The 25,763-nt window shown below is 46.3% G+C and overlaps 1 protein-coding gene across 9 annotated transcripts in view; it reads left to right on the plus strand.

Moving 5' to 3' along the window:
- Window positions 1–25,763, plus strand: part of UBE3C (ubiquitin protein ligase E3C) — a 191,765-nt gene that overhangs the window by 63,484 nt on the left and 102,518 nt on the right. For all 9 annotated transcript variants that reach the window (XM_085890523.1, XM_085890527.1, XM_085890522.1 and 6 more), the window contains 10 exons: window positions 14,227–14,301; window positions 14,567–14,698; window positions 14,998–15,113; window positions 15,211–15,419; window positions 15,741–15,894; window positions 16,400–16,719; window positions 16,899–17,062; window positions 17,246–17,439; window positions 17,606–17,692; window positions 21,975–22,132. In XM_085890523.1, coding sequence (XP_085746649.1) covers window positions 14,227–14,301; window positions 14,567–14,698; window positions 14,998–15,113; window positions 15,211–15,419; window positions 15,741–15,894; window positions 16,400–16,719; window positions 16,899–17,062; window positions 17,246–17,439; window positions 17,606–17,692; window positions 21,975–22,132 — 1,609 coding nt within the window. The remainder of the gene's footprint in view (window positions 1–14,226; window positions 14,302–14,566; window positions 14,699–14,997; window positions 15,114–15,210; window positions 15,420–15,740; window positions 15,895–16,399; window positions 16,720–16,898; window positions 17,063–17,245; window positions 17,440–17,605; window positions 17,693–21,974; window positions 22,133–25,763) is intronic.

The raw sequence follows: 25,763 nt of genomic DNA on the forward strand, positions 1-25,763 counted from the left end.
GTTTTTGGTATGGTCCAATCCAAATTTATTTGGTGCTTTAAGAAAAGAACAATTTACGGTTGTAATAAATATATAATCAACATGCATCAGTCACTACATATTGTTGTGGACCTGGGGTCATGGGGGTACGACGATGGCAGGGATATCCCTGGTTTCTCCCCAGATTCACCGGGAATCGAGACCGTCGCACACCAATAAGTTAGTGTAACGGTGGGCCACGAATCAACCGTGAATGCCAACAATTTAACCACATGACACATTGTCCTCTGTCTGACTACCGTTTAACTGTGGTACACACAGTCTCCTTATCGGAGAATCGCGCCTTCGATGCGTGCTTGCGTTAAACTTTCCGTCTCAGGTGCAGCCGAGCGAAGCTGCCAAGTATGCACCGGCTAATAAGCAGATTCTTGGGGTATAACTTCCGGGCTCTGCTAATGTGCGGAACATGCTGGACCAATGAAGGAAAAGACGAAGATGGGATGGGTACATTTATGACAACATGGCGAGGAAAATTATATGGCACAGTAGGGGAAAGCAAGGAATTATTGGGTGCGGCAAAATAAATGCAAATGTTTACAAAATATGACAATGCAGAGTTACTCCGATCAACTTCTACAATCTTAACTTATATTACACATAACAGGTGCCATCACACACACACACACACACACACACACACACACACACACACACACACACACACACACACACACACACACACACACACACACGGAAATTTGAGGTAGCCCAGAGAGAGGAGAGACATTGAAGTGTCGTGACCTCATTGTACCTGGTGTGGTCGATGGACCTACGTAACCTACTCGCTTTGGAAGGGGGAGGAGGGAGGAAAACTAGGGGTCTACGATGTGGGAGTGGGAGGTGCAAATGCAGTGCAGCGTGTCGTGCAGCCAGAAGCAAGAGGAATGTGTGAGAGGTGCGAGTCAGTCACGCTCTTTTAGCTTGTGCGTCTTCAGTGGACGAGACAGAGATGGGAGAAAAAGATGTGTGAGAGAAACACTTAATGGAGATGTGTGAGAGGTGTGCAAGTGTGAATATTGGCTGCGGAATGCAGCCAAAGCTGAACGCCGATGACCCAGGGATGATCCCGGCTCATCCTGGCAACACCTCGCTCCACCACGCTCACCTTGCACCATTGCTCCACCCTCTCCACTCGGGTGTGCTGGCTCATGAAGAGATTCTGCTCGGACGCTGGATGGAGGAGAGATCCTGGATGACTGACTCTCTTAGCCTGGCTTGCTTCTCTTTTATAGAGCCTGAACAATGGAGGGGCCAAAAATCGGATCAAAAGACCCTGTCGGCATTCCCGAGCTCCTCCATTGGCGCATTGCAGTCGCCCCACGCCGGAGCCACACCCCACCAGTCTCCATAACTGCAAATGTCTTTAGTTGCCTTTGAGCCCGGCCACGTGATGGAGCTCCGTAAATTAACATTGGGCGAGGATCTTTGGGGGTGCTCTCCAACCCTGAACGTGCGCCGGACTCTATTCGAGCGTGGTTATTTGGAGAAACTTCGGAGATACCCACACGTCTTTAAATAAACCCCTGCGCACGTTTTGCTTCGAGTTGCATGCCGAAACATCCTGGCTTGCAATGTCTTCATTCCTCCGGCATCCCCAGAGACTGTGGTGAGCATCCAGGGGGCTGATGGCAGTTGCGGCAGTTGTAGTGAGGTGAGGGAAGGGTCGTGCGTCTGCAGTAAAAGTGAGGCAATTGTGGTGATGAGGTTAGGTGTAGGTTGTTGTGGGGATTTTAGAAGGCGTTTGTAGTGATTATGGTGAGCGTTGTAGCATCTTAGTGTACATGGTGAAGGTCTGAAGTGAGGCGTCAGTTGGTTTATGGCACGCCGTTTGAACGGAAAATGGCGTGCGTATGCAAATGAGCTTCCACGATGCTGCGTCTGTTCCGATGCTCCTGGCAGCGTTACTAATCTGTGTGCTTGCTTGTGTGGTTTGGGTATGAAATAAAGGGAAGTAAAGAGATGAACTAAATGAAAGAATAAAGGACTGAAGACCTAACTAAAAGCACTATGCAATGCATCTCGTCCCATTTATCCACTAGACAAATGGAAAGGCCTAGCGAAACATATACTAATGAGATAACTGTCTTAGGATCGCTATATGTTGGGTGTCATTGCCTCGGAAGAGTGCCAGTTTTACAGAACCGCAATAATATCAAAATTGATCGCATTTGCAAGGAAAGCTTGGCCTGCTTGGTGTTCCTATCAGAGCACGAGTCTCCTCATGATGTACTCCCTTAATTCCCACATAATAACCTTTCGTCCTTAAATCTGCATCAGTGGACTGGTGTTGTAGCACATGTGTAGCATACTCTCCAATTAAATCGATGCTGTGATTAGGATGTGACAACAAACTTTTGCTCTCGTACTTCACTTGCAGGTTGTACATTATAGCTTATGCTGTCCTTTTGAAGGTGTGTGTGTGTGTGTGTGTGTGTGTGTGTGTGTGTGTGTGTGTGTGTGTGTGTGTGTGTGTGTGTGTGTGTGTGTGTGTGTGTGTGTGTGTGTGTGTGTGTGTGTGTGTGTGTGTGTGTGTGTGTGTGTGTGTGTGTTGCAGTCAGTCAATTTTGTTGACACGATTCTTGTTTGTGGTGGCAAACATTGACATCCGAGCATTATTATGCTGAGTTGCGGGAGTCCCCTAAAGAGGTACACCGACCTGCTTAAGTTGCTGCTCGTCAGTAACAGAGACATGAGTTGAGGCTAAATCCTGTGGAAACTGCATCGGGACACAAAGACCGAGTCCGAGGGTTTCTGTGGTGGTCTAGAAAAGAGCCCTAGACAAAGGAGCTTGGGGGCGGTTGTGTGCATTGGAGCGGATATACATGGAGCAACATGCGAATAGCTTCAGTGGCCTACGAGCTTGAGGAGTTAGAGTCTGCATCATCTTTCTGACAGAATCGGGCCTGAAGGAAAGATTCAGCAATTGGACCAATCTGAACATGGAGCTAGTTGGGAGTATGAGTGGCGTGTGCGACGTGTGCAAGACTAATAGCTGCTGGCTAACATGACTAATACCGCAGTGCCATGGTATCGCGCAGTATTCATTCTGCTATGATCAGTTGCTGTGTGAGAGAGTGCTTTTGCACTGCAGTGATGTTCCAGGCTCTTGGTGTGCAATGAAGTTTTCACGTGAGAAGCTGAACAAGGCGGCAGGCTTTTGTTGCCGGTTTGACAAATATGGCGGTCGTGATTGTCATCACCCATGCTCGAGGCTATATGTCGGGTCTTGACACATGAGTGCATTTGTAGAGGTTGATGTTTGTATTGCAACTGGCATAATTTGAGCGTGCTTGTAAGTGGAGGAAGTTTCTCAAACATCACTGATGCAAAATAAACTCCAGTGAAGTCAATGGCATACCATTGCAAATCCCCACACTTCCCACTTATAGCAAAGTTGGAATGTGCCAAAAAGTTCCACCAGGAATGACGCAATTACAAATTTTGAGTTGAAATTTTTCCTTGTTTTGACACATGCAACCCTAAGTCCCCACCCGTTGGGCGCATGAACCGGAGGTCAAATCCAAAATAGTTGTTGCATATTTCATGCGTCTCTTAATGGTGATTGAACGTACAGTGCCTTCACAAAGTATTGTTACGGTGCCGGGGTCGGCCGCGAGCCGACCGCTCTGACGGAGCCGCAAGTCGAGTCGGCCCAACCGAGCGCCCGGAATATAAATCGCCGCCCGGATAACTCTGAGGCCGATGGGTCCTTGTGCAAGAACCGAGATACGCCAATGGGCAGACAACGTGGGGTCGGGTCGATTGCCAATCTTCAATTTACCTAAATATCCACGTGATCCAACCACCGGGGTATTCCACCCTCAACGGAACTCGTACGGAACAAGCCGCTTAAGCGAGCCTGTCCCGTGCGGGATTCCGAGCGGCTTAATCACCGAGAATCGTTGGTCCGAATGTCCCCCTTTTATGGCAAACCAACGGCTTTCTAACTACCAACACACAAAATGCTCAGTCAATGAAAGAATCGACGCGACGAGCTGAAAACATTTAACAATTGGGGTATTTATTAATAATAATGGGGAACTAGGAAAGCACGTAAGAGCAGAACTATACCGACTTTAAGAAATGCAATGCAAACATCTGAAACCCAGAACCTATCTTGAACCTCTCCACCTCGTGTGGTCTTCAAGCTGTTCAGACCCAGGCTCCAGCGAGAGCGAGCTGAATCCAATCGCCGTGAGCCACGATCCTTTCCGAGCTCCAGCGAGCTGAATCCAATCGCCGTGAGCCACGATCCTTTCCGAGCTCCAGCGAATCCTCTCGCGCTTCCGAACATGTGCTGGTGAGACAAGGCGCCGATCCTTCCCGTCGATGCGTCACTATCTCGAAGAACCACCTCCAAGATTAGGCCGATGAGTTGCACCAAGCGGAGAACAAAGAGCTCCACGAATCAAGAAGAGCCAGCCGAGGAACCAGCTCAACTCTCTTCCGATGAACAAAGCCTCTCACAACATGAACCAAGAACTCCGAGCTGAGCAACCATCAGCAGCTCGAGACGATGAACAAAGCCTCTCTCAACACGAACCAAGAACTCCGAGCCAAGCAACCATCAGCAGCTCGAGCCGAGCAACCAGCTCAACTCTCTCCCGATGAACAAAGCCTCTCTCAACACGAACCAAGAACTCCGAGCCAAGCAACCATCAGCAGCTCGAGCCGAGCAACCAGCTCAACTCTCTCCCGATGAACAAAACCTCTCACAACACGAACCAAGAACTCTGAGCCGAGCAACCATCAGCAGCTCGAGCCGATGAGCAAACCCTCTCTCAACACGAACCAAGAACTCCGAGCCGAGCAACCATCAGCAGCTCGAGACGATGAGCAAAGCCTCTCTCAACACGAACCAAGAACTCCGAACCGAGCAACCATCAGCAGCTCGAGACGATGAACAAAGCCTTTCTCAACACGAACCAAGAACTCCGAGCCGAGCAACCAGCTCAACTCTCTCCCGATGAACAAAGCCTTTCACAACACGAACCAAGAACTCCGAGCCGAGCAACCATCAGCAGCTCGAGACGATGAACAAAGCCTCTCTCGACACGAACCAAGAACTCTGAGCCAAGCAACCATCAGCAGCTCGAGCCGAGAAACCAGCTCAACTCTCTCCCGATGAACAAAGCCGACTCTCTTTGGCGAGCCAAGCAGACCCTGAAGATCTGCTGAAAAGCCAAGCCGAAGCAAAAAGCTTACTAAAAGCCAAGCCAAAGCAGAAAGCCTTCAAAAAGCCTCCTCCCTAACTCAAGCCAAGCAGAACCTGAAGGCCTACTGAAAAGCAGAGTATCCATTTTTTATTCCTATCCGCCCCTCCCTCGCTCCCGGCGTGACTCGTGCCCTCTTGATCCATCCCCCGCTCAACCACGGGTGGGAGGGAGTTGTTGACGTCATGAATCACGGGACGGGAGGTCTCTTCTTCCTCTTCGCAGAAGAGGGGGAGGGGCGTCTCCATTGTGTTATGATCGCTCCCTTATTATTAAATTGAATCGCGCAGCACACTTAATCGATTTATGCTCATTAAACAATGGAAGGTGAGCTATCTTGGGAACAAGCACTTATCGACATAACTATAACTGACTAAAGGAACCTGAATGTTGTGTGCAATCGAATTCCCAAATTAGTAACAGTATTCACACCTCTCGACTTTTGTCACATTTTGTTGTGTTACAGCCTGAATTTCAAATGGATTAAGTTTGACTTTTTTATTGTCACCGATCTACAAAAAATACTCCATAATGACAAAGTGGAAGAAACAAAAAAATGTTTTTTTACACATTAATTGAAAATGAAAAGTTGAAACGTCTTGGTCAATAAGTATTCAATCCCTTTGCTATGACACTCCAAATTGAGCTCAGGTGCATCCAATTTCCTTTGATGATCCTTGAGATGTCTCTCCAACTTGATTGGAGTCCACCTGTGGCCAATTCAATTGAATGGACATGATTTAGAAAGAAACACACCTTTCTATACAAGACCCCACAATTGACATTGCATGTCAGAACAGAAACAGCACCATGAAGTCCAACAAACTGTCCCTATAACTCCCAGATAGAACTGTGAGGATGCATAGATCTAGCAATGGGTATAAAACAATTTCCAGAGTGTTGAAAGTTCCCAAGATGACTGAGCTCCATCATTAGGAAATGGAAAGAATATGGAACTATCCAGACTTCCTTAGAGCTGGCCATCTGACCAAACTGAGGAACTGGGCAAGAGGGACAAGAGCCCAATGACCACTGACAGAACTAAACTTCTAGATTGGTCTCCCATTCCGACTTTCTCTGACATCAACTCATCTTGGGAATTCTTTCAAATAAACTTGCTCTCTCCCTCTCTCCCTCTCTCCCTCTCTCCCTCTCTCCCTCTCTCCCTCTCTCCCCCTCCCCTCTCTCCCTCTCTCCCTCTCTCCCTCTCTCCCTCTCTCCCCCTCCCCCTCTCCCTCTCTCCCTCTCTCCCCTCCCCCCTCTCCCTCTCTCCCTCTCTCCCTCTCTCCCCTCCCCCTCTCCCTCTCTCCCTCTCTCCCTCTCTCCCCCCTCTCCCTCTCTCCCTCTCTCCCTCGCACAGATTTATCCCATCTCATCTTCAGTTGTCACACCCTTCCTCCCACCAATGGCACACTGAAGCTTGTGGTGAGACAGTTACCTTGAAACAATTTGCCTTCACTTCATGGAAGGCAAATCCAACTAAAGACAATCTCAGTTCCTTCCACGAAGCTCGGAAGAAATGTGTGTCTACCCTGTGGAGAGCCAGGAAACAACATGTTTCTAATCTTTCTAATCTTAAGTCTGAACTCTCAAACCTCTCTCCCTTCTCAGAATCCTGGTGGTGACTAATCAAATCTGTTTCGGGTGTATGTTTCTCCTCCATCCCCTCCCTTACCTCAAATGGCCGCACTGCTGATACCGCATGTGAAAAGACTGAATGCCTAAACTCTGTGTTTGCTTCTAAATCTTGTGTCCCAAACTCATTGCTTTCTGTACCCACCTTACCCGATCGCACCCGGCTGTTCCCGGACTCTGTCCTTTTCTTCTGACAAAGTGGAGAGTTTGCTGTCAAACCTCGACTGATTCTGCAATCGGTCCAGATGGCATCAGACCACGTGTCCTAAAAACCTGCTCTGCTGCTCTTGCTCACCCTCTCTGATCTGTTCAGCCTCTCATTTACTCAAGGTCATCTGCCATCTGCTTGTAAATCAGCAAACATTACTACCCTGCAAAAAAAAGTGCAAAAACAAATCCCTGCTAGCCTGCAACATCAGACCAATAAGCCTTCTCCCAATCAACATCAAGGTTATGGAATCCATCATAGCTTCGGACATTAAATCCTTCCTCTTCTCCAATGGCTTGATTTCCAGCCATCAATTTGGTTTCAGACCAGGTCACTCGACTCTCGACATACTGGCTCTGCTTTCCCAACAATGGATGAAGGTCATCAAGGCCAGACAAGAGATCAGAGCCATTTCCCTCGACATATTGCGAGCTTTCAATTCGGTCTGGCACCCTGTCCTGCTCACCAAACTCTCTTCTTATGGTATCCAAGGCAATCTCCCATCATGGCTTGCGGACTTCCTCTCCTGTTGCAGTCAATGCATGGCTTTTAACGGATTTCTCTCATGCCCTCTTCCTGTCTCGGCTGGAGTTCCTCGAGCCAGTGTTCTGAGCCCTGTGCTTTTTCTGGTTTTCATCAAGGATCTTTCTGACTCTCTGGAAAATCCTCTTTATCTCCTTGCTGATGACCCCACCCTCTGCTTTACCATCCCTCATCCCTCAGATTGGCAGACAGCAGCCTCTTCACTCTCTGCAAACCTGGATGAACTCAAAAGCTGGTTAAACACTTGGAATATGAACATGTCTTTCAATCCTGACAAATCTCACTCTCACTGTCTCTCCAAAAGGACCGTTTAGAAAACCCCCTGATCTACTTTCTCAACAATCCTCTCGAAGAAGTTCTGCCTCTCAAGCTTCTGGGTCTCACTATCTGCCATGATCTTTCCTGGGAAAGCCACATTTCCAACCTGGCCTCCAAATCCAGTCACCGACTGAGCATCCTCCGTCATGTTAAGTCCTTCCTTGGCACACCGGAGCTCCGAACCACATACAAAGCTTTCATCCGCAGTCGGATGGAGTACTGCTCTCCACTCTCGGCTGGTGCTTCTGCCTCACACCAAGCTCAGCTTCACGCTGAGAAAACCAAGGCTTTTAGGATCATTGATGTCCCCTGCAATGAAGCTGAGTCTTTAGGTCTCTCACTCTCATCAGAGGCAGGTCAGTGGTCTTTCTGGTCACTCCTGTCATTCTCCAACTCCTCTCTGTCATTGCCCTCCCCTTCTCTCTCTGTGCTATGTCCCCACCCCAATATTTCCGCAGGGCGCTCAAGGTCCACCTGCAACCCTCTTCTGGTAAAACTACCAAAATCCAGAATCACTGCTCACTTTCACTCTTTTATTCCTCTTTTTTCCCCACCTATGGAACAAGCTCCCACACTCTCTTCAATCCCACTCTTCCCTCCAGGTCTTTAAAACAGCTGTTCACCATCTCGTATCTTCCCCCATCCAAAACCATGATATTTTCTACTCCCGTTAATCCACCCCAAACCCACCTAGTTCAAATTCCGTTTTCCTTCCTGAAAAAATCCCTGGAGTGGCCATCTTCTTTACCACGTGTACCATGCCACATCCCTCTTCCTTCCACAGATCTCCTAAATGTCTGGTTCCTGCTGTTGTGCTTCCCTCTCCCGCCTCTCTTGTCTCCTTCTCCCTTTGTTATATGTTCTGTATGTTAGCTCTTTTACGAGCCTCGACATGGTATACAAAAAACTAGTTTCTTGGCTGAGAAGGCAGAACCTGTCAGGACAACAGTCTCCACCGCACTTCACAAATCTATGCTTTGCGGGAGAGTGGCCAGATGGATGCCACCACTTAGAAAAAGGCACATGACCACACAGAGTTTGTAAAAAGGCACACGTGAAAGACTGAGAACATGAGGCAAAATATTCTGTGGTCTGATGAGATGAAAGTTGAACTATTTGGCCTGAATGCAAAGCGCTATGTCTAGCAGAAACGGAGTACAGCTCATCACCCATTTAACATCATCCCTACCGTGAAGCATGGTGGTGGCAGCATCATGCTATGGGGATGCTTTGCAGTGGTAAGGATATTGGGAGCAATGAATGGAGCCAAACGCAGGCAAATCCTTGAGGAGAATCTGCTTCAGAGTGCAAAGACCTTTGACTACAGTGAAGATTTACATTCCAACAGGACAATGACCTCAAGCACACGGTGAAAGCAACACTGGAATGGCTTCAGAACAACAACGTGAAAGTCCTTGAGTGGCCCAGCTAAAGCCCAAACTTGAATCCCATTGAGAATCTGTTGAAAGACTTGAAGATTGCTGTTCACCGACGCTCCCCATCCAACTTGACAGAGCTTGAGCAAATCTACAAGGAAGAATGGGAGAAAAATCCCCAAATCCAGATGTGCAAAGCCAAGAAGACTCGAAGCTGTAATCGCTGCCAAAGGCACTTCTTCAAAGTATTGACTTAGCGAGTTGAATACTTAAGTAAATTTGATATTTCTGTACTGTTGGACCCCACTATTCGTGGGGGATGATACATTCCTGGAAAATTTCGTGAACAGTGAATCCGCGAATAGCAGGACATTGTTTTGATGGGAAAAGGGGGGGATAGGTACCCAGCGGTTCCCGATTCATGAAAAATGCCACAAATGGTGAAGCCGCGAATATCATGCATTGTTTCAATGGAAAAAAGGGGGGAAAGGTTCCCGGTTCATAGGGGAAAACTTTAAAAGTTTACAATCTTTTCGACCATGAATGCACATGATTAAAGTTTCATAAAAATATGCTGATAAATAAAAATATATCAGCACCAGGTGTCCTTTCCAATGTTTATTGAAGGAATGCGATTAACAGTTCATTAAAAGTGATTAATTAACCACACCGTAAAAGCAAAACCTAGGGGCAAATACACCTGGGCGCTCACCTGGTAGCGACTGGATAAGATAACCAGGAAACCATGAGTCGGTAGGATGACCCACAAATATGTAACGGAGAAGAAAGTAAATACCCATCGTTTTTTTTTTTTTTTATGCCGTGAACAAACCTTGGTACATCATGGGTGATGAAGGTTGTGGTCAAGATTCATCAAAATTGTGTGTTTTTGGTTTCTGAGAAGAAAGCAAATACTTTTTTGGGGGTGTGGGGGTGGTGGGCAATGCCCCATAGAACTCCTGAGACCCCAGTTTTTTTAATGCCATGAACTAGTTTTGGTACATACATGGTGATGAACATTGTGGTAAAGTTTCATCGATATCATATGTGTAGTTTCAGTGAAGAAGTTGAAAGTATTTGTGGACAGATGGACAGACGGACTGACTGACGGATGGATGACACGTCATCCCATAAGCTCCCTGGAACCACATTAGTAGTGAGCTAAAAAACAAACAAACAATAGCAGGTACCATTTAAAATTTTTATTTGCACAAGCACACAGCTTTTCAAATGATAATAATGATCATGATGATGTATTGAAATCCAGTGAACTCAGTGGAGTCATCTGAAGACCACACAGGTGGGAGTACTGATGAATTGTGCACCACAATGAATTAATGAATGAAGGTGAGGGTGCTGAAGCAGAGGAGGATCCTGAGGAGTCGCTCAGCAAATGAGAGGTAGGCGAGGATGCTGGTGCTCGTGAGGTGGACGGACCAGGGCGGAAGTACTCCGTGAGCTGCCTGGCAGATTGCCAAAGATTTGATGTAGCTCCTTGTATGGGAGCATCACATCATCAAATCCCCTCTTGACTTTGAGGTTTCCATCGTGTGCCGCCTTTTTGGCTGCTGGTTACATCATTGGTTAGGAGCATGGCTATGCCGCTGATGCCGTGCCCCTATTACCAGCATACTGGTGCTCATTTCGCCGACCTCAGAAGGATGACAGGCTGAGTCAACCCCCTAGTGTTGATTCAGTGGCCAACGGGGCTCAAACTCAGGACCCTAGGATCCCAAGCCACCACCCTAACTGCGAAGCCAACACCAGGCTAGACTTTGAGGTAACGCTCTGTGACCGGATCAGCATCTTACAGCCTCCCGGGATATCACAAGGAAATTATATATAGATGGAGGCCATTGAGCCCATCATGCCTGCACCACATCAACAACCACACCAAATTATCAACACCAGATCAAAATTAGAAAATGCAAAATTAAATGTTGTTTTCTGTTTGTTTATTTTATTTTATTTTTTATGTCCTGCAGTATCTCACCCAGGAACTTGATTGTGAGTTTGGACCTCAATGCATGCCACCAGAAAAACCATTAGACAATGGGCCAAGGACTATCTACACATATACTAAATAAATAACTAAGCCTCGGGTAACCTTCGTGTCCATGCTGACTGTTGATACCACCATCCGCCATCTTTGTTCACCTGAAAAGTAATCGTACAAGCACTCTGCGCCACTGAATTCTCAATGCCTGCCACACACTCAAAGCTTGTTCCTGGCTGTTCCCGAATGTTCTGAGCCCAACATTTATAAAACGAGCACGCACGCACGCACGCACGCACGCACGCACGCACGCGCACACACACACACACACACACACACACACACACCAAAGTTTTCTCTTGAAAATGAAATACGTTTAATCGTCCTCCCGCATGAATAAACAAAATTACAAAATGAAAACAATCAACAACAGGCCGACAAACAATGTGAAATAGTGCTCTTACCGTAACAAAATATCCAGCAGTTTTGAAATGGTCTTACCATCCAAGGGAAAAGTGAACGTTTGTCAGGACGTGAAGCTATATTGCTGTTGTGCTTCATTTTGTTTATAATAAATTGATTTTGTTGAAGTGAAGTGGATTGCTTGTGAGATTCAGCTCCAAACACATCAGTGCATTGCATTACAACAACGTACAGCACCGTACTCAACTTTTAACAATGCAATGCACGATATGTTATATAACCAACACTATGACAGGGACGTGTCTCACTTGGTGCCATTTGGCCATAAAAAGGGCCGTTTGTGCTTGATAGTTTGCAGCTGCTGACTTCTTTACCTTGGCTGCATGTTAATCTCACTGATGTTTAAACAGAATCAGTTTTGACATCTGCTTCCTGATTTTAGCTCCTCTGATGGATTCTGTTAGTTGTTTCTCAAGGTGGAGGAGCTTAACTTTGCAACAGCAAGAAGATGTCATCCTCACAAGATTGTGAATGTGATTATCCTCCACTGATGTCTCAAACTGATGTGTGCAATTCTTCAAACAACTTCATGTGAGCTGAGTTGCTTCAGAGAGCCATGGATGTTGCAGGAGATACCCCGTATCTTTGTGGAACTTTTCCACTTGACGTCTTCAGCATCCACTGGAAACAATTCTTTGTTTCTAGACGTACAGAGATGATGCTTGATGATGCCTTCTGTGAACCTCCATGGTCCTTCATGTCCACAAACTGGTGACTCGTACTATGTGGGTCTGTCAGTGCCTTCGTGCACTAACAATATTATTCAGTCAGAATATCAAGAATATTCAGTCAGTAGGCTTACACTTGTGAACAAGAACATCAAGTTACAGTAACAAACTGCTTACGATGTACCAGGCTCTGCTTCTCTCATTTAATAAACCATTCGAGTCAGAGATTTGTCTTCTGTCCCTTCAGCTGAAAGTTTCGTTCACTTTCCAGGAACACACACAGTAACTGTGTTTGCAGATTGCCGATGGAAAGTTACAGTTTAGGTAAACATTGAGTAACACACACACACACACACACACACACACACACACACACACACACACACACACACACACACACACACACACACACACACACACACACGCACTGAAAGTGTTTTCAGATTTACCAATGGAAAGTGAGTTTTGTTCAATACGTATTCGGTAACACACACATTAACACGGTGTTTGAAGATTTACCGATGGAAAGTCATTCCTGTCTCTGTTTGTCCATGTTCATCACGATTTGTACACCCACAGGTGGTACACGAAAGCATTTTGCTTTGAAGTAATGTGCAGTATTTTTAGCAAGTCAATCAGTATGAAATCAGAATGTTCATAAAACCAATGAAACCAAACAGAAGATCAGCGACAGCTTTTCACTTGTGTTCACAAGTTCAGTGTCACGTGATTTGGGGGAAACAATATGGCCACCAGTACACTTCCGGCGTGTCACAATAAATAGGTGAATCAGCGTTGAGCCTCCAATCCAGGTTGCATGGAGTTCGGTGGGTTGTCGACCCAGTGGTCTTTGAAAAATAACTCGGACAGACAGACAGACAGATGGTAAATTCTATTTATTAATTATTTATTTTTTTAATACAGTATTTTCCTTTTGTTTTTTTTTCAAATTGAAACACTCGTACCTGCTTTGTTGTGCTTGCCGCTGGTGTAAGACTTTTTTTTTCTTTGTCGAGGCTCGAATGAGAGCGAACACACAACGCACAGCAAGGGGGGCATGAGGCAAGAGGGTGGGAGTGGGAAAGACAAAACAGTGGGGAACAGAGACATTAGATCTGTGGAAGGGAGAGGGATGGGGTGGGGAACACAAGGTGTACAAGATAGACATTACAGGGACTTTCAGGAAGGAAAACAGGGAATTTGAAGGAGGTGGGTTTGGGGTTGGCAACCAGTGGTCGGCAACCACTGGATTATTCTTATGAGTTCACCTAGACTTTCGTCTGGTGAGCTTATGCGATCGAGCAGTCTCCATCGGTGAGTCAGTTTGTCAGTCAATCCGTAAACACTTCAGTCATTATCATTTGAGCAAAACACACGATTTTGATGAAACTTGGCCACAAGCTTCATATCTGATGCCTAACCAAGGTCTATTGGCCACATCAAAATCTGTGCTCATTAACGGGTTCAAATCAGGCCAAAAGCGCAAAACAAATTCCTGCCCTAACCTACTGGGCGTGTTTCATCAGCAGCACAGCCATACCTTCAGCCAAAAACGTGACCTGCAAACATGTATTGCTGTAATCGGCCTTGACACAGCTTCCATTCAACCAATCACGTGACCAGATTCTGCGCTTGGCCAAAATTTCGATATTTTATGACGTCATTGACTGTTGCTCCTGATCCAGGTGAGTTTCAGGACCCATGATCCTATTTTTGTTTTGAGCTTTGTGGTGTATATTTGTGACAGGATGAGCGACGTCGGCAGAGGAATGCTGTGGTTATCCAGTCGTTTGTCCGGGGCTGCATTACCCGTTGCAAACAGGTATTTTCCCTGCAATTTGTGCTCCAGTTGCCATTCCAATATGATCGGTACCCAACCCTTTTAAGCATTGTATTGTGTTGTACTATTTATAATACATGAGAAGCAAAGATGAATTTGTTCTTTCTTGGAATGTTTTCACTCGTATCTGCTTTTTCCAGTTTGTGTACTTGTAATGACTCGTTGAGTTGGTAGCTCTATTTTCTCTGGATTCGTTTTATTTTTCGATTTGATTGCATTTGTTCTTATATATTTTTATGCCATTCAGCACAATGCTCAGCGGCGCATTTTCGATGAGTTTGCAACGCGGCTGGATCTTGCTGGAGACGTCGCGACATATTCCCACATTGCAGGAAAGATTCTCTTCTTCTACGATGAGAGTTTGGACACCTCTCGCCTGGTACTGGCTCAATTTGCTCACCTGGTCCCCAGTAGCCACCTTCTGTTTTTCATCTCTGTGAATTCTCTCCTCTCTCTCTCTCTTTCTCTTTCTCTTTCTCTTTCTCTTTCTCTCTCTCTTTCTCTCTCTCTCTTTCTCTCTCTCTCTCTTTCTCTCTCTTTTTCTCTCTCTTTCTCTCTCTTTCTCTCTCTTTCTCTCTCTCTCTCTCCTTATAATATCGATGGACCAGTGGAGAGTGATCTGTCTGCCATTGTCTAATTGTATTGGCACTTGTCCTAAAACCCACGATGGTGTGCCAGGTTTATGTATGTCAAGGCCTCCTGCGGCATCACACCGCTTTCCTGCGGCTCCTCGCCGGACCCAACTCCCTCCAGGTTCTCTATAGGCTTCAGCGATTGTTGCTGCTTTGCTGCAGGTACTCCCCACACCCTTTTCCCCCTGTAATTTATTACTGTGTGAGGTATAATACGTTTGTCTCATATTGCTGTGCACGTACTACCCTACTCTTCCAGACTTTTCCGAGTCGAGTCAGAGTTTCTAGCCGTGCCACTGAGAATGGTTGAGGTTTTTATCTCTCTCGAGTCGTACAAGGCCGCATTGTCCTTTTGTCCACCTTCTTGCACGGTTCCAAAGGACCCTCCATCTGTGGCTGGAACTGCCTCCTCCCCACTCACGGCTACGGTGGCCCTGGAGCACGTGCTTTTTTACCTTGTCAGGAATGGTGAGCAGGCAAGCAGAGTTGTTGGGGCACACGCTTCTCTTAAGGTGTTCTTAGACTGGTGTGCGTGCTTTTTTTTTTCACATCTTTTCTCTTTAAAGTGCACACATTTGTTTGTTGCAAATAATGTGATTGTAAGTTGTTTTCTCTGCCATAATGTTCTATCGCGTTACTGTACATCCAAGGCTTGTTTATCTCACCTTGTAAAACAGCATACAATCTTGCCAGAATAGTCGGAGCTATTATGTCTTGTTTAATGAACCAAACGAGACACAACCATGATAATAGTGGATTTGGTATTATTTTGCTTCTGTATTTTGCCAGAATATTTCCGTTATCACTGCTGTCTGCTGAACCAGCGACTTCCACCCCACTTGGAATACCCACCACCTCATACTGTACCACTTGCCTCCCTTCTCGTAAACAACCTACTCAAGCCTCTTCAGCTGCAGTACATGTACTGTGGACCCCGCTCCAGGTACAATGCGACTGTCATCGTATATTCTGTTCGAATTATCATTACGAGGGATGCCTCATATTTGTCCCAGGCTTTTGTTTATTATCCTAACTAGGATTTTGTGCAATATTTAAAAAAAAAAAATTACACTTGCAGTCCCTTCTTTCTTTTTTTTTTTCTTTTCTACACATGACTAAAGCTCATGCAAGAGCTAGGCGATAGGGTATCAAGCCAACAAACTTGCAGTGCCCTCCCTCCCCCCCCCGGGAAGGAATGGGGGTGACATAAGGTTGAGGTGCACCACCTGCTTTGAAGCCTTGGAAGGAAGAATGGGATTGAATAGCCTCTGGAAAGCAGTTTCATAAACACGACAAAAGGGTGTGGGTGTGCAGCCTTGGACACACATTTGTCCCATCAGAGTGAAAACATTTGTGTGCCTTCAGTGTATACAAAGTGTGTGTGCATGCACGCGTACACCTATCTCAATGAGCACCTGAATTGTTTCCATTTGTTTCTCCCGGTGCAGGCATCGAGTCCTTTGCCACTTTATAAGGGAAGTCCTGTGCGTGCCCTACACTGAGCAAATGCACAGCTTCTTACTACCAGCACTGTCTGACCAAGCCAACGCCTTTCCTTACACCCTGCTCCTTGAAGCGCTACACAGTGCTGGAGACTATGATGGTCAATGCATGGGAATGTTCAGAGCCAACGATGATGCTGAGCAGGTGGAGAATTTGACGAGAAAGGCAGGCCAAGAGGGTAGCGGTCTCGGCATCCCTTGGCTGGAGTTGTGGGGCTCACCATGGTTGCTGCATGCCATGCTTACACTGGGAGAGAGGCATTTAGGTATGTGAAGCTAACTCGTGCCATTCCGATTTGTTTTATCAGCATTGATAGCTATTGTTGGCAGGCCTTGTAGAATTTGCTTTGACTGAAGCTTTTTGGAAACGCTATGTTGATTCTTGAGTGCAGGGGTACACGTGTTCTGGGAATTTTTCATGACCTCTTGACTGTGCTGGCCTCAGGTAGTCTTTTGGAACCCCATGTGCTATTGTACCTGCGGGTACTGCAGAGCCTGCTGCACAGGCTGCCCAGTTCTACACGTGCACAGCACCCGAGCTCGGGTGTTGGCGATTCTGAAGATGAAGATGATGATGACGAGCAGGAGTCTCATATGTCTTCAGACAAGGTGACCTGCAGGTGGCTCTTTGTGTACAAGTAAATGGCTTGGAGGTGTTTGTTCAGACGGTATGCATGAACACAACAATTTGTAATGCAATGAACCAAGCATCATGGTACAGGAAACAATCAGAATATATATTTGCTTTTTAAGCTGCAGAACTGATTTCCATGATGTGTCACCATGTAACAGGCAGGGCCTGAAGGGCGTCCGTGGGAGCACGTGGTTCGAGAGGAATGCCTTCATATGTTGGATAGCCGGGAACAAACCAGTACCCTGCTTGCAGCAGTATGGAGTCCAACAGCCGGGGAGCAGGTTCTCACAGTCATGGCAAGCATCTGTCACCAACTTATGGTCGACCACCGCGTTATGGTGCCGAGAACAAGGTTGATAGCGCACTGTGTACACATTATTCTGAGAAGTATTATTGTGATTTAAACATAGTTCAAGTTTGTTTGTTTTTTTTCTCTTCTTGTAGTTTCCTGCCTTGTTCCTAAAAACTAACTGCATAGGTTTCTGATGCCAAACATTTATTTACCACCTGGTTTTCAGATTATTGTATAGTTTGGCCTTTCATCCACGCTTCCTACGGCATCTGTGGCACCTTATCACGACCTTGTCAACGACCATGATAACTGGGTGAGCAGTTGTAATTTTATTTGATTTGTTTTGTATGTGTGTTTGTGTATCGTGTCTTCGTTATCGTGTTTTCTGCAATATGTTGAATTCACACCTATTTAGAAGAATGGCTGTGGTATTAATTACCGAGTCGTTACTTTTTGTTGTTTACTTGTTATTACAAACCTACAATGTCAAGAGCAACACTGTCCACACGTGTACGTAATTTCATCTTTTTTGATGTTAACTGTTTGGAGATTTTATTTTTTCCCTATACAAGAGCAACATTAAATTGATGGTGGGGTAGTGGGGCAACAATCGGGCAAGACCGGCAAGAGAATGAACAAGCAGGAAAGGAAGAGAGCGAGAGAGGGAGAAGGGGAGGAAACGCTGAAACCAGCAGTCACAAGGTTGGGCTAGGAAGGGTGAATGTGAATCAAGATCATGGGTCAGGATGGGGGATAATGTGAGGTGGTGGTGGACTCTCTGCTTGAATTCTTGGAGCGAAGGGTGGGAAAGAATAACCTCTGGAAGGGGGTTCCATGGATGTCAGAAGGAAGGAATATCGGAGTTTAAGGTGTTTAGCCAGGAGGGGTTTACTGGAAGAAAATGGGCATCTTGGAGTTGATGGGGAGCAGAGGGAACAATATTGGCAAATAGTTGGTTAAATAAAAGCAGAGAGACTACGGACCTGGCTGTGAAAGCCACACACCTTGTGCTTCAGTGTCATCGTGAGAGATTCCAATATTGCTGAGGGCTTTATCTTCAACAAAATCCTGGAGAGACAGATGTAATACTGGGGTACCAATCCACAGAGGAGAGCAGTACTCCACTGAGCTATGGATGAAGCCCTGATAGACTGAGTAGTTTTGATTTTCCGAGGAAAAATGTGGATCAACAGAGGATGCCTGGTCTGTGGCTGGCTCTGGAGGCCAGATTTGCCATGTGGTTGGTCCACGAGAGGTCATGGCTTATGGTGAGGCACAGAAGGTGGATACTGAACCTCTTCCAGTGGCTGACCATGGAAATAGATGGGTTCGTTTGATGATACTTCCCGAGTGACAAGGTGAGACGCTGCGTCTTTCCAGGATTGAAGGACATGTTGCATTTATCACACCAGCATTAAATCAAGTCCAGATCAGCAGAGAGCTGAGGGACGGGGTACCGGTCAACACAATGTGGGGTCATCTGCACAAAGAATGAGAGGGTTTCCAGAGCATCAGAGCTCAGGTAATTTATATTGATGAGGAACTAGACTGCACCCAACACACTGCTTTAGGGAACTCCAGTCTCAATTGGGAGATAGGAGATGAGGGGTCCATTGATATTAACATGTTGACTGTGTAGGTTGAGAAAGTCAGAAATCCAGGAATTAAGGTGGCCTTCTATGCCACAGGCAGAGCTAAGCAAGCAAAACAGGATGTCATACTGTGAAGAATGCCCTGAGATTTGTCCAAGGAGATGGTCCTAACATATTGATTGAGATGTAGGTCCTCCAACCATTGCTGAGAGAGAAGCAGAAGCAGAGTTGAGTGACTGGGGCAAGATTCAAACTGATGGTCAGAGATCAGGCTGTTTTAAAACAGGAAAGACTTCACATCATTGTCGCATATTTTAAGATAGTAGCTTGATGACATAACATTTTGAAGTTGCGATGACTATTCAAGGAAAATTTGAGCTCTTTGAGTTTATATTACAGAGATGTAATTGGTTTTGTATTCTCATGCTATTCCAACTTAGCGACCAACTAAGATGCAATGAAATCATCTATATATTAAGGTTGCTGGATTTCTCCGTCTGTCTGCCCATACCCTCTGTCTGTCATGCTCTTTTCACTGGGAGGGCGTTACGTCTCACGATAGGATCGGCCTCTACGGCCGTGCACACCATTTCAGCACTCAACCCATCCTATTGCTTCGCTGATGGTAGTTGAACTTCATAATATTGTTATCGTAATAATGACGCAACGTGGTGACATGTATAAACAGCACGTTTTTTTTTTTTCTGATTGTCACTTTTATTCACCATCACAAAGCATGAATGTGAACAAATTGATGCCGTTTGGAACTTGAAAGAAAACTAGAAGGGCACTCTTTGACGTCGCCAGATATGCCTCCACCCCACATTATTACATCATTATACGTATACTTGTACCAAGATTGATTTGAATCCCTGAACCCAGATTCCAAATATTAAATAATTCTGGCTGCCAGACCATGCGTCCGATCAGTTTGAAATTTAAATCATATTCTCCATAGGCTCCTCCGTCGATATTGAATTATTTTGTTTTTTATTTATTTATTAATCTGTTTGATATCGATATACCAGTGGGATTATATTGGTATATACACCGGTATATCGATGTTATAGAAGAAAGAAAATTAAATAAATTTATTTACGCAGGTTCCAAAAACACACAACGGTTCAATGGTCCATTACGGATTCCTGAATGACGTGCACATCATTGACACACGGTAATTTTTCAAAGTATTACCACACGGGGCTTCCCCCCCTCCCCCCATGTCATGCGCTTCACTGTTGCTGTTCCATGTATGCAAAGGCTGCCTAATTTATGTGGAAACATTCTGAGAACGAAATATCTCCTGGGGTGGGTGCATTAAACAGCTGATTACCACGACTAAGCTACCTCTTAGCAATCCTTGTCAAACCAAAATACATGCCATAGACATCGACAAATTTTTAAAAATCAGACTGCCCAGAGATGCTACAAATACATGAAATTTCTTGTTCTCGCCTGTGGACTATATCCAGTATGTGTTGCATCATCTTTACTCATCACCACATCCCCATTTCATGGAGACGGAAGGTGTTCAGAGGCACGGCTGCAGTGCCAAATAGTGCGGACTTTGCGCGAGCATCCCAGAGGTAGTTGGTGCAAATTCAGTTGAAGGCCGTTGTAAGGATTTTAAGGTTGAAGTTTCTGGAAGTCCAGCTCGTTTCATGAGAATAATCATGTCACTTTTTGAATTGTGAGGAACCCAACTGGCTCACTTAAAAAAAAAAAAAATTACAGGCTGTTAGATCTTATACACACACACACACACACACACACACACACACACACACACACACACACACACACACACACACACACACACACACACACACACACACACACACACACACACACACACACACACACACACACACACACACATCTTATACAAGGGACACAACGCAGGATTGGTAGACGAGACGAACGCAGCCACTGTGTTTGCAGGGAGTGCCGTCACTTCCCAGTGCACTCTGCATACCAGCGACACCACAACAATGGCTCTGCCTTTCTCACCGCACTCAACGGGGAATTCCTAAGGAGGAAATTCCTCCTTCCCATGGATGCCAACCGATGAGAATTGTCCATGCTCTTCTCTTTCTAAATCCTGAATGTCAAGCAAGGAAGCGTCACGTACCATTTTTAAATCTGGTATGACTCGGTCAGGGTTTGAACCACCGACCTCCTAGACTTTGAGTGGACGCTCTAATTATTACACCACCAAGTCTGGTGACCTTTAGAGAAGGGAGTAATCTGCCTTCCCCAGTTGGAGTGCCAGTCTGCAATTGATAGCTAACTCTTGTCCAAGCAGGATGTTGCAAAGACAGCGGACTTCACTTTACTTCTCATCCCAGCTTTAAACTGTCAAATTAAAACTCCATGGGCAGGGTGTTGCATCATGAAGTGCCGTGTCGCTGCATTGGATGGTAAGCTGGGGACCCATGTACTATCATTGGTTGATGACCATTAAAAGATCCCACTTTGTCTTGTTTCCAGTACCTTGGCCAAATTTCATATTTATGCTCTAACCTACAGGGAGCACATTGGTTGTTTACTCACACCCATCCCTCCTCACCCTAACCCCCAGAAACGAAGCAACCTGCAATCCAAATTTGTAATTGACTACTTGCCCTAATGTGCAATTGGTAAGCCAAAACCATTTGACTCCTGCCCTCAGGGCAGCTTTGGATGGACATACATGGAAAAGCCACCAATAAAAAGGCAGAGCTACCCAAAATATAAAGAGAGAGCTCTTCTCTTAATTTATTTTATCTATTTCATGGAAAGGTTGAAAGTGGAAAGCAATCTGAAAAAAAACCTTTGATCGACCCTCGTTTAAACCTTACCTATGGGGCTCCGCGTGCACCCACCCCTACCCCCGCCCTACTCCCCAACCCTGTTCTGAAAGACCCAGGTTTCAAACTCACCCATTAGTCACTCTTTTTGCTTTAATGTACAAACATCTATGTCCTGTAATGCACCATTTTCTTTTTCCTCTCGTCCTCGCAGGTCACAGGTTCCCTTGCTGCAGTTGTTGTCTCGTGGTGCTCCTCTGCAACCTTGTGACTCTTCACGTATTGTTCCAGTTTTCTACCTCTTCTGCTCTCTCTTTGGCCATTTCCTCATTTCCGTACACGATAATGAGTTCTTCGGCGATGAGCAATCTGGTACGTAGTGCATTCTGCTGTTTCCGAGATGTCTCGGATAACGCGTCTTGAGATCATTGGGATCACCTGTGCAAAATACATGTTTTCAGCCGGTCCCTCATGCAGTTGAAAACGGGGTTTTGCACTCACTTCTGTGTGTGTGTCTGGGTCATAACTTTTTTTTTTACCATTGGAGATTTTGTCATCAATTTTTTACAAAGCTTTATTATGGGAATATGGAAAAGATAAGTTAATAATGTAGTTAAAATATTTTTCATTATTATTATTATTATTACTAACAGAGTGCTAAATCTCCGAGCGATCTTGTTCCAAGCATGCTACATGTTCTTCTGATGCATACCTTTATTTGGGCGGTGTATAGGCAACTAACAGCTCTGTAGAGGCAAAAAACAAACAAACCTGGGTTTCGTGTATAAAGCAAAAACATACCCACTGCGAATAATTAAAAACACTTCACTGCACTGGAAAACGTGGAGACAGGAAATTGTACTGGAAATGGTGGAGACTTGTAATACTCTCCCCCACCTGGAGGCGGCGTGACATGATACATTTACATTGAGAATTTGCATCCACCCCCTCCCGCCAAGATCACCTGCAAAGATAGAAACACCCCTCCACATTAATTGGGATCATGCTGATCCTATGTAGCCAGTCTGGATGGAATCGGGCCAGAACTGTAGGAATAACACGACAAACACAAACACCGGTCCGTGAATTATAGTAAGGACAAAGGAATAAAGGGGTAAGTGATTGTGAATTTCACCTTCCGTCTTTATTTACTTTTAACAATATTCTTATAATGTCCTATCCCTAAGAGAGGATGATCACCTGTCTCTGTTATCATCTGAGCTCAAGCGTTTGGATATCGGTATCGCAGCACTCTCTGAGGTTCGGAGACCGGATTGCGGTGAGATAATGGTGGGTGGTTACACCTACTACTGGTCTGGTCGCTCTGATGGTTGCCATACCCAAGGAGTTGCTGTAGCTGTGTCCAATAAGCTGACCCCAATGATAATTGAGACTAAGGATTCGTCACTCCTTAGGTCTCATTTCCCTGGCTCTGTCTATGCTCCGACTGAGGCGTGACCTCACCGTGAAGGACACATTCTACGCCACGCTCGAGTCTGTGGTTGATCAGTGCCCCAGACGAGATACACTTATCGTCTTGGGGATTTCAATGCATCGACTGGAACTGATAGGGATGGTTATGAGACGTGTGTTGGTCCCCATGAGTCAGGAACTATGAACCAGAATAGCACCAAGTTCCTTGACTTTGCAAGAAGTCATGGACTTAGGGTGGCCGGTTCATGGTTTCAGCGCCCACAAGCTCATCGCTGGACTTGGTATTCCAGCGCTGGCGGTGTGGCAAAGGAGATTGACCATGTCCTCGTTGATGGTCGCTGGAGGATGATCCAGAACTGCAGGGTCTACCGGAGTGCTCAGTTCCTCAATACTGACCACCGGCTTGTTGTAGCAACTCCAAAGCTGCACATTAAATCCGGGAGAATGGTACCATCCCAGCCGAGGCTGGATGTTGCCAAGCTCAAGGATGAGAGGGTAGCTGAGGAGTTTGCGAACAGGCTGAGTGGACACTTGGGGGGTCCTGAAGAGTTGTGGAGTGCTTTCAAGACAACCATCCTTGATGTTGCCGGTGGATGTCTTGGAACTCACCGCAGGGCAAAGAAGAATTTTGGCTCTCAAGGGACACTGGATACCATTGACCAGAGTCACAGGGCCAGGCTGAGCTGTTCATGGAGCTGAGGCGTAAAACTGTACGTGCCCTAAGGGTGGACAAGGAGGCCTATGTGCGAGGAATCTGTGAGGGGGTAGAGCATCACCTGTGGACAGGTGATTCTCATCCCGCTTACAGGGGAATTCGCGCATTGCGTTCATCCAAGCCCATCCCTCGCAGCACTGCAGTTAGAGCAGAGAGTGGTAGGCTCTGGACAGAGGAGTCTGAAGTGAAGGCCCGCTGGGCCGGTTACTTTGAGCGGTTGTACCAGGCTGATCCACCAGGTGTTGAGTTGGACGTCAAGGGTATTACAATCCCTGTTGCTGACCCTCCAATCAACTGTGGTCCATCTTCGCTTTTGGAAACACGGGCTGCGGTGAACCAGTTGAAATGGGGTGAAGCTCCAGTGATCTGTGGCATCCATGCTGAACTTCTCTAGGCTGGTGGAAATGCTGCACTCGTGTCGTTGCATGCAGTGTTATGCTCTGCCTGGAACACAGGCATCATTCCAACTGATGGGAAGAGGGGCCTTGTTGTCCCTCTCTGGAAAGGGAAGGGTGATCGCCAAGACTGCAACAATTACCGAGGGGTGACGCTGCTCTCAGTGCCGGGCAAGATCTTTGCTCGGATAATTATTGATAGGGTTTGCCACCATCATCTTGAGCACCAGCGTCCAGAGCAGTCAGACTTTACACCAAAGAGGTCAACGATTGACCGTTTCATTGCTCTTCGTGTCCTCACCTAACGCATACGAGAGTTTCGGAAGGAGCTGCTTGCAGCCTATGTTGATCTCTGCAAAGCGTTCGATTCAGTGAATCGGGATGCCCTCTGGAGGATTATTGGTCTTCGTGGGGTGCCACCAAAACTGATCGATCTGATGTCTGAACTCTACTCTGGTACTGAGAGTGCTGTGAAGTGTGGTGGTACAATCTCTGACTTATTTCCAGTTGTCACTGGAGTTCTTCAGGGGTGTGTACTGGCCCCCACACTTTTCAGCACTTGTATGGACTAGAACCTGGGGAGGATGTCGGAGAGATCAAGCTGCGGTGCATCGTTTGGGAATGTCAAGATCTCGGACCTTGATTTCGCAGATTATGCAGTCATCTCTGCGGAGACTTTAGATATCCTTTTTGGGGCCCTGGAGGTGCTGAATGCGGAGTCGGAGCTGCTGTGATTTTGGGTTTCTTGGGTCAAAACTAAGATCCAGGCTTTCAATGACATCTTGGATGCTGCTGTCCTGTCTGTGTCTGTTTCTGATGAGGATGTTGAGGTCGTGGAGAAATTCACTTACCTTGGCGGTGATATTCATGCCTCTGCTGGCTGTGAGTCAGAGGTCAATAGACGTCTGGGTCGGGCCTGGGGAGTCATGGATTCACTGGATCATGGGGTATGGCGCTGCCGGTACCTGTGCGGGAGGACGAAAGTCCGAGTCTTCAGGTCCTTGGTGCTTCCAGTCTTGCCCTATGGATGTGAGACTAGGACTCTGACCAAGGATCTGAGATGGAGACTTAATTCCTTTGGTGCCAGGTCTCTTCGGATAATCCTTGGCTATCGCTGGTCGGATTTTGTGTCCAACGAGCGGTTGCTGATAGAGACTCAGATGAGATTTGTTACCTGCATAGTCCGTGAGCGTCAGTTGCGGCTGTATGGACATGTGGCTCATTTTCCTGACGCTGATCCTTCTCACCAGATTCTCTCAGTGTGGGAGTCTCGTGAATGGAGGAGGCCAATGGGCCGACCACGTGCCTCGTGGTTGCAGCAGGTTTATTGGCATCTCAAGGAGATGGGGATGGGCCTGGCATCTGCCTGGGGGATGGCCAGACGGAGGCCCCTGGAGTACCGGTGGAAAGTGGACACAGCGATGCGCTGTTCTGGCACATGCTCCCATATAATACCTGA

This window comes from Eptatretus burgeri, chromosome 8 (assembly GCF_056783735.1).
Source record: "Eptatretus burgeri isolate ZD-2024b chromosome 8, Ebu_testis_v1, whole genome shotgun sequence".
NCBI lineage: Eukaryota > Metazoa > Chordata > Myxini > Myxiniformes > Myxinidae > Eptatretus > Eptatretus burgeri.